Below are 9,545 nucleotides of genomic sequence, written 5' to 3'. Positions count from 1 at the left end.
ATTGCACGTGGAATTGTTTTGTGACTAGACAGGAATGAAAGGCAACTTCAAATATATTTATTAAATACTCTGTTCCAAAAAAGATTCATGAAGAAGGAACAGAGTCCTTCAGTTTTCATTGAAAATTACATATTGCAACTTTTCAAATTTTAAGGAAACAGCCATTCTTTGTTGTGGTTTCCTCAGCAAAATATGTTTTTTGCAGTAATTTTATAAAACTGCTAAACACCAGTAAATGCCAGTTTAAAAAAAAGAGTCCTTAATTTTATATCCCTGAAAACTACTTAAAATTGGTTAAATGTTTTAAGTTACACTAAAAACTCTACATGGAGTGTGTAATAGTATAAACTATGGATATTAGAATATTAAATCCTACCAGACTGCCAAATTGACAGTGAAATACTCCAAGTTGTATGAACTGTATTACCGGGGAGGGAGAAAAAACCCTCTAGATTTTTTCATGTCAAGAAAGAGGCAATTGTAGAAAAAGCTATTACCAGGATGCTGCTAAAAGAACAAATTGCTCACAAGTACTCTGCAAAGTGTTGTACTACAAATGTCAGGATATCTGATATGTTTTAAGATTATGTTTTACTTCTTCAAGGTGACAACACTTTGAGATGGCCTTCCAAGACTCCATACCAAGTTCTGTCAGGATATTTTCTCAGAATTATTAAGCCTCCCAGTGTTTTAAGATGCTTTTGAATGGCAACCTTCCTTAGTATAGGCCAAATCCTCACCCACAGTCTGTTCTGAGTTTCCTAAATCAAACTTGTTTAGGAGATTCACAAGGAACAATTTCCTGAATACATAGTGACACTATGAGAAAAAGGAGGAGGAAGGGTGTTGTATCTGAACACTAGTGAGTTAAATCACCATGAAAGAGGAAGTTACTACCCAATACAATTATGTTTTAATAAGATATAATCTCTTTTTTTTTTTTACATAATTTTTACACGCTTTTAGCACATGGTTGTTGCTTTCTGATGTATGACTGAAAAATGAGGCTGCTGGAACCTAGTTTTCTAGCACACAGAATTGTGCCCTCCTCAGTATCAAAGTAGAGCCCATTTAGAAATAAAATTTAAGAAAGGACTGATTTGATTAACCTCCTTGGTATTCTCCAGCATGCCTGCACACACATAGAAATAAAGACATTATCACAGCCAGATAAAACTCATTAAAGAGAGTATGAATTCCTCTTGATTAATGACTAAAGGATCGGGCCTTGGGGTACTTTAAAAATGAATAAATTATACAGCTTATTAGGACATCCATTCATTCATTCATTCTTAAAAGTACACGAGTCATTTTAAAAGCCATCATTCATCCTAAAATAGCTCTTGACTTATATGCCAACTAGCCCTTCAAACACCTAACATTTGAACAAAGAAATCCTTAATAAAAAGTACATTATAAAGGATTAACTCCAAAGAATACATGTCTTTTAATAAGCATTCTTCCAATATCAAACCACTAACCACCAGTAATGGCCAATTTCATCTGAAGTTCTGACAAAGTTATCTGCAGAAGGAACTTACCCTCAGGAGACTCGGGCTCTGTGTTGGCTTTATTTTGCTTTGGCTTTTTTGTTTGCTTAAAATTTTTTGGTCCTGCCCTTCATTGTGAACATCCTTGTTGTTGCATGCACTGAAAAAGAATTAGAGACTCATTTCAGGTACTACACAAGGTGTCAATGAGCTTCTATTCCAGCTGCCAGGAAGAAGAAAAATCAGCTCTCACATTCCTTGTTTACAACAATAAGCTCTCTCTTCCTCCAAACCTCCATGCTCTTATTTTTCACCACTCCTCTCAAGCTCACTTTTCACCTTAATCTTTCTAACTCGCCCCCAGATATCCTTCAAGTAAGACTTTCTTAAACCCTGTCCTTTCCACTTTCTCCAACACCAGTTTCCTCCCTGCTGCCTGTTCTCTTCTAATGTCCCAGGGACTCCGGGCCCCTCAGCTGAGGTTTACAGCAGAACCACACATTAATTGCCAAGAAGAGTAAGCCCATGTCAAAAGGAATGGGAAAAGAGAAAGACACCCTGCATGCCTCCCATATCCACAGGATGCCCAGGTGAGCAGGATAAGGGCAGGTACTACCTGCAGGCACCCTCGGTACCTCTGCCTGTCACAGCTTGGTGAACTCTGACATTCTGGTTTTCAGTCCTCAGCTTGGTTGCCACAGTTACAGCATAGCTGGTGCTTGGAAACAGGATTCCCTCCTCCCTCTCCTCCCCCAGCAGAGAGGAAACAGCCCCTTTCCAGTGTTGTGCCAAGCTGTGGTCAGGGAGATTCAGTTGTGGAACCGATGAAGAACTGTACAGGCTCCTTTTACCTCTGAAAGTTATGAAAAATAAAGTCTAAGACACCTGAGATAATTCTAAGTTTTGCATGAAAGCACTGCACAGAGCTCCCAGAGCAGTAAAGGTTCTATAAACCCAAATTTTCTTAAGAAGAACTGGAAAAAAAATATTCAGGATTCAAAATCTTGACTCCAAACATCTCTACCACTTTTCCACCATTCAGAATCAAATTCCCTGAAGTTCTGAACACAGAAGGTGGGATACTCCAAATTCCTCTAGGCCTGTATGTATTTGGCTCCCACTCACAGTCATCACTATGTCCTGAAAGAGTTTTCCATCACATTCCTCCACAAATGGGAATTACAACCATCCAACATGAAATCTAGCACAGTCTCTTAATAGCTTACTCTCAAAATGGGCTTGTATATGTTCTGCCAACACAGCAAGACTTCAGTTTTAAACCCTTTCCCATCATCTTTGCTATTTTTCACTCAATTTTCCGTGAGCTGTGAGAACAGCTGATATCCCTGAGTTAACAGCACAATTTTCTTTATATCTTGCCCTTATACCATCTTCAAGTGGAATATTGTTGTTGGCCACTATTCTTTAAACACAGGCTAGCAGTGCAGGGTACAGAACAAGCACTGCTGGTGCTGGTAATTGCTTGGCTAATGTGTGCTGCAACTCTCCAAATATTTCAGTGCTGGTTTGCAACATGAGTATTTTCCTGCTAATTGGAGCTGACACTGGCATGAAAACAAGCTCAATTAAGCAGCAGTTAAGAGCAACTACTGTTCCTCTGTGCACATCAACTCAGATGCTCATACATGCATGCCCTTCAAAGTTGAATAACTTATCTCTGCTGCCTGAGAAACATTAAAACCAGTTGTTTTGTATAGAGTAAGATTTATAGTAATTTTTAGCAGAACAGATAATTATGCATAGCAATAAAACAATTTACTAAGAAGTATGAAACTACCTTCAAAACTGCAGCTATATGGCATGCTTGAAAAGAGACAGAAATTCAAAATCTCCAGTATACTTTAAACTCAGCTCCATTAAGCTTTATAGTGCCATTATCACTGAGTTGTCACACTGCAATTCTGCCAGTTAGTTTCTCCTATGCTAACTTTTTTAAAAAATATACAAACCAAAAAATTTATTATGATATACCCTAGTGCACCAGGAATATCAATCCACTACGCACTTTAATAACAGGAGAGATTAACACATTACATTAAGAGTTCAAGCAAAATACACTTGCCCTAACCATCCTCTTCTTGCAGGTATCTTGTGCTAGGCTTTTAGAATCTAGAGTCCAAATACATGTTAATACACAAATCTTTTTGCAATAATTTCCAAATTAAACATGCTATTTATTTATTTATTTATTTTAAAAAATAATCACGAAACCATTTTTTAAGACTCTCGTAGGTGGCACCAATTAAACGATTAAAGCAGTCACGAGAAACATGAACATATAACTGATTTCTGATTGCTGTTTACAGCATGAAAAATTCCGTGTAGCAGAAGCTGGGAATTCACTGAAGCCTCACGCTTCCATGCTCACACCATTATGATGGCTCTGGAGAGCAGCCAGGCCAAACCATCGTGTGACACACCCCGCCGAGCATCACTGCTGAGAGCAGCCCCGGCCAAACGCTGAGACACTGCAGCATTGCTTTTGCTGAAAACCCAACTCAATTCTTAATTACTCCTCACATGCCACGTCTCCCGAACAGGTTTGCCGCGTGGGTACCGAAACACCCGGAGGCAGCAGGACAAGGTGCGAAGGTGCGGGAGCAGAGCCCCGGGTCGGGGAAGGTGGTTGTGCCAGGCGGGGTGCTCGTTCCACGGCTCCTCACGGGTGGCTCAACACTCCCAGCTCAGGGCCAGGTGCCTCCGCTGCCTGCCAGCCTGGGCACGGTGGCATTACAGACGCCCACGGAGCCACTGCTGGCACCGGAGCGCTGAGGTGCGGCGCCGAGCGAGCCCCTGCACGCCTCCACAGCGGCACGGAATACTCTCGTTTTCCGTCCTCCGCTCCAAAAAGGTCCAGGCTGCATGGGCTAAAACAACACAAACCTCTAGGACACTCAGGAGGGTGCCCGGACTGAGCGGCTCAGGTAGGGCCGCGGTGAAGGGCAGGACAGCAAAGGGGGACCCGAAAGGACACGCGAGGGCCGCCACCCACGGCCGCCAAACCCCGGCGGCCGTCGGAGCTCCGCCCGGGCGCCGCACGCCCACGGCCGCGCTGCGCCGCCCCAGGGGGGCCCTGCCCGGCCCCCGCGGGGAGGAGACAGCGGCGGGAGCCGGCGGCGCTGCCCTCAGCCCCGGCAGGCCCGGCAGCCGGGGGCGAGCGGCCGAGCGGGGCCGCGGCCCGGAGGGCGGCAGCCGCAGGTGAGCGGGACGTTCCGGGCGCCGCCCCGCTCCGCCGGGCCGAGCTCCGGCACTGCGCGGCTCGGCGAGAGGGCCGCGGCCCGGCAGCCGCGGGAGCGGGGCCGTGTCCCATCCCTTACCTCCGGGGGACGCACGGCGGGGACCCGCTGTCCGCCCGGGGCGCTGACTCGTGGGGGTGGCCGCAGCGGTGACCGGGGGTGATGGCTGCGCGGGGCCGCGGCTCTGGGTGCCGCTGCAGGCCGCGGGCGGTGGCGGAGGTAACGGCCGGGCTCGGGCGCGGCCCGCGGGCAGCCGGGGCTCGCTCACCCGCTGTGTGTGACAGCGCCGAGTGCCCGGGAGAGCCGGGTGTGCGCAGGGGGCACAGCAGGGACACTGGCGCCCTGGCTGCCCCGGGTTGCAAACAAGAACATGCATCCTCTAACCTGCCCCTTGTAAAGGTCCCCCTGCAACAATAGCTGCGAATTTTCAGGGAGACTGCTGAGCTGAGGTTTCCTTGAAACTGCCACAATTAAATATGTTCAGAGCATCTGGAAGCATTTTGCCTTAAGAGGCCCAGTTTTGAAGCTGTGTGGGGTATGCTCTCGATGCTGAGCACAAGGATGCTCACAGAAATAAAAGACTAATGAATGTGTTACCTGTTTCCAGCAGCCATAGCAACAAATTGTCCATGCAGGTGGTTAGAAGTGTTGTTTCTACTGGTAAATGAACACCCTGATGGGTAAACACGGGGTTAATGTTCTAAAGGAAGAAGGTGAGAGTCACCTGTATCTAGCTACTTGGCTTTGGGAGTTTCAGAAGAGCTTGCGGGGACAAGCCCTCTACCTTAGATGTGCTTTTGTAAAAGTAATGTTTTAGGCTGTGTATCACTTCATGTGAAACCTGCATTCTCTCTTTATACAAAGGAAACATTTCGTTGTCAAAAAGCATCTGTATGAGCCTGTTATGTGTTATAATACTGTTAACTGTGTCTTAATTTTAAGGGAAATTGGATGGCTGAGTGAGAACTATCTGTTCAGAAGAGGTCGTGGCTGAGGATTAATAACATGTCTAAAGAAATGCAGGAACTACAGAAGCAGTGGCATTCCATGATGCAGACCATCCACAGCAACGCAAATGTGGGTCTGGGTTCTGATTTTATATATTTATAAAGCTACTCCTTTTGTAACTATCAGGATATCACACTGATCTATTTAAATGCACTCTATTTTTTAAGTGAACACTATGAGGCCTATGGGAAGGCATGACCTCCCACACCTTCAGTCAAGAAAGAGAGAAACCTGTTCTGTATTTTTGTGTTTTACTGGCATAACCCTTTGAGATAGTAGAGTGGCATTTTAGTGAAATGGTTGTACTGCTATAAAAAGAACTAAAACTACAATACACATTTCCTTAAGGGAGGAAACTACTGCAGTAAAATTCTAGTGTATAGCTATGACTGCCTCTGTAAAAAAGATAATAAATAGAGGTCTCTAGTTCAAAATAACAGTTGCCAAGACAGCAGTGAAAGCTACAGCTAGACTGATTTATTTTTTTTTTACTTGTTTTCAGATTGGTTGCTTTTTTGTGGGTTTATTGTTTTTTTATATAATTTGTGCAAGAATAGAACTAGGAAGTCCAAGAAAAACATGTCTGTTGTTGGTAGAATTATATTTACCCTGAAGTTATCTAAATTTGCAGCAAGTTCCCATGCTTTTGAAACAGAGGCAAGAGGTGCTCCCTATTCCAGCTGCAGAGTGACAAAAGATCTATCCTACCTGTAGTTCACTACAGTAGCAGTGACCTGTGAAAGGTATCTGTGACAAGAGATTAAAAGAAAAATCTAAAACATTTTTCATTCATCTGCAGGTTGTTGCCTTTATGAATTCTCGAGTTGGCCAATATTTAGATGACCATCCTTTTGTTGCCTTATCACTCCTGATGTTTATTGCAGTGTCAGCTATTCCTGTTGGATTTTTCCTGGTTTTTGTTGTTACAACAGCTGTAATGGCCTGTATTGGTGTGATAGTCATGGAAGGTACTGTATGCATTCAAGGGTATATTTACCTACTCTCTTTTAAGGCATGTTATCTTTTCCCTTTTTAATTTTTCTTTCTGGAAGTCTGAGTCATAGTAATTGAGGATTTTTGTGTGTAGTCCTCAGGTCTCACCAGTAGTAAAACGCTTAAAACAAGAATAGTAATCTAATTAACTGTAGTCTCTACAGGGGAAATCCTATTTTCCTTTCTAATCTCAGCCACCAGGATATGCCTAAACCAGTTATCTTGAGCATGCATAGCTTTTACAGAGGCTGGCCAGATGAATGAGGAAGATGGTTTTCCCAAATTGTTTGAAATTGGGGTTATGGTAGAATGACAGCTCTTCTGTTTGTACATAGACTTGTTGAGATAACAAAGTGTTGTTTTGTTAGGTGTTGTCATAGCCATAGGTGGCATAGCCCTTCTGTGTGTGCTGTGTGGCCTGGGAGCCCTGTCCCTGGGAGTTTCTGGAGTGCTGAGTGTTTCCTATGTTGCACTTTCAACTCTGGTCAACTACTGGTGTGCATCAAGGTGAGTATGGATGCCTTGATCTCTGCTTCGATTTTAAAATCTGCAGCTGTGCTACTGCATTCATTATTCCATTTTTTTCTTAAGGGAGTCACTGTTGCTTAGTTTAACAATGTCTCTTGAATGCTTTAAATCTCGGGCTACCTTCATGACTTAAAAATGCAGCATAAAAACATCTGGTCATTGATAGGTATTCCAATGAGTGTTAATTCATGCCCTTTTTCCTATTTGGGACAGAGGAAATACAAATGGTCTTTAAATGTGAATGTGTTAACCCAACATGACATCAGGCAGTAAAATACAACTTTGTATCACATCCGTGTATTGCTTTAAGTGTCGGTAAAACCTACTGCAAGTAGAATTTTGTGTAGAAGATGAACCTTTTGCAGTTTTTCCTGCATGATGACCCAGCTATCTCTGCTTTACCAGCATTTGTATGGTAAGGGAGCAGAACTGGTTGTAGATTTGGGATGGGCAGAGGAGCACTTAAAAAGGGCAGTAGGGTAAAAATAGATATAACAGGTTTTTCAAGATACTGCACCGTGCAAGTTACCAGTTGCAGCTCTCAGGATATTGAGCTTGGAGGCCTATTTCAGTCAGCATTGCCTCAGCCAGGCAGCTGAGAGCAGGAGGGAGCAGCAGGTTGTGCTGCAGTGCCACCTGTGGCCCCCTGAAACACCTGCCAGGGAAAAAAACACAGTAATCACTGAGGCAGAGGGAAGAGCAAGAAGAAAAATCACAGCTGCTGTCTTCTAGGCTTCCCCAGTTTGGTCCTTCAGCACGGTTGTGTTTGCATATCTCTTGATGACGCACAAAGGTGCCTGAGATGGCAGCAGGGTGACAAAAGCATGGTGTGAGGCCCAGTTCAAAGGCATGCTGCCAGGTCCACAACAGTCCCTGCTGGTTCCAGATTTCTATTTTCCATAGCACATACAAGAGAACAATCCAATCTACAGACCAGCCCTGATGAGCTACAGCTTTACTGTTAAAACAGACGACCACTGATGTTTGTGTTTCTCTGTCTTTTGAGAGAAGGTGAGGTTGACCAGCAGCTGATATAAACCTGTCTAGGACAGCTCACATTGCTCAGCTTTTTTGAGCAAAATGTTAAGAGACAAGGGCAGAACAGACAGTAAAACCATTCTTTTCTCACGTATGCAGGGATCAGATAAGGAGGCAAGATGTTAATGGAAGTTTACCACAGAAGGAGCCTGGCTTGGACCTTTCTGCCAACACTGGCAAGAGTGAATAAGTAGATTTCACCCCACTTCATGGGCACTTACCTGTACAATTCCAGCCTTTGCTATGTAATTGTTTACTCATTTAGCATTCAGCCACTGTGTGCTCCTAGAAACTGAGAAAAATCAATATACATCTGACACTGGCACAGTAAAAGGAGCTTAAGAATAACCAAGAAGCAATAGTGCAGTAGTAAGTGTATGTGCATGATGGAATATTCCATAGAGTTTGGTAAAGGGATGTTATAGATGATTTTGCTATGTGAATGGCACAGAGGTAGAAAGAAAGGGGAGGGAGATACTTCTCAAATAGTGGAGTTCTGAATGTCCTCTCTTTAGTACAGAACAGTTGTTATTTTGATACAGAACTATCAACATTGAGAACAGTAGAAACACAGTTTGAATGTGGGAAAATATTTGTAAGCCTTACCAACTTTTGTTAAAATAGCATGAATACTTTATGTTCAGTATACAGGAAAAAGTGGGTTTGGTATATGTCACGGGCTAAGCTTTTATCTCCCTTTAGCTGTTGTGTTATTCCAAAGGGATATTTTTAATTTTCTTGTTACCTCATCACAGCAGAGGTATGCTTAGGTCTTGGCTCTTGTATTGAAATTACCAGATTTGCTTCTCAGTTGTAACTTTGTGTATGTTATTTAAACTTTTTTCATTTTTGCAAATGCTACTATATTTTTAAGCATTAAGAAAGTATCTAACTATATTAGCTTAATAAAGCACTCTTTGTTTAACCAGATTGTTGTATTAGTCTGTTTTATTCTACAGTAAAAAAAAAATTTCCCCATCCCATTTTAGGAAGGCTACTTTTGGAGCTGAGTTTTTCTTCTTGAATAAGGTACTTTATACGCAAACATTGCTGAGCCACAAACTATAGATTAGTCCCTTTCTCATGCCTTTAAAGGCTATGCAAATGTCTAAGGTCTAAACTAGTTCTATTTAGTTTTGCAAAAACAAACCTTCTGCTTGACTCAAACACGGACACAGCCTACCTGAGCTCTCACTTGCTTCACACAGTAGTGGTGGTAATAATTTCAGCA

General features: G+C 43.2%; 1 protein-coding gene across 1 annotated transcript; it reads left to right on the top strand.

Annotated features, from left to right (window-relative positions):
* Positions 1–5,752: 5,752 nt before the first annotated feature.
* LDAF1 (lipid droplet assembly factor 1) lies at positions 5,753–9,076 on the top strand. The gene is made up of 4 exons (XM_062503729.1): positions 5,753–5,824; positions 6,555–6,723; positions 7,117–7,255; positions 8,414–9,076. Exons 1-4 carry the CDS (start codon positions 5,753–5,755, stop codon positions 8,502–8,504), a joined length of 471 nt encoding a protein of 156 aa, XP_062359713.1. The 3' UTR covers positions 8,505–9,076.
* The last annotated feature ends 469 nt before the right edge of the window (positions 9,077–9,545 follow it).

The sequence above is a fragment of the Cinclus cinclus genome, chromosome 16, assembly GCF_963662255.1.
Source record: "Cinclus cinclus chromosome 16, bCinCin1.1, whole genome shotgun sequence".
Taxonomy (NCBI): domain Eukaryota; kingdom Metazoa; phylum Chordata; class Aves; order Passeriformes; family Cinclidae; genus Cinclus; species Cinclus cinclus.
Note: the sequence above shows the minus strand (reverse complement) of the source record. Positions and strands in the feature narration are given on the sequence as shown.

What these genes read in the sequence shown, in the direction of transcription:
- LDAF1 (XM_062503729.1), top strand. Translation starts at nt 5,753, where the DNA reads ATGTCTAAAGAAATGCAGGAACTACAGAAGCAGTGGCATTCCATGATG. An exon ending in CCATCCACAGCAACGCAAAT is followed by an intron (nt 5,825 to 6,554) that starts GTGGGTCTGGGT and finishes ATTCATCTGCAG; the next exon opens with GTTGTTGCCTTTATGAATTC. An exon ending in TGGTGTGATAGTCATGGAAG is followed by an intron (nt 6,724 to 7,116) that starts GTACTGTATGCA and finishes TTGTTTTGTTAG; the next exon opens with GTGTTGTCATAGCCATAGGT.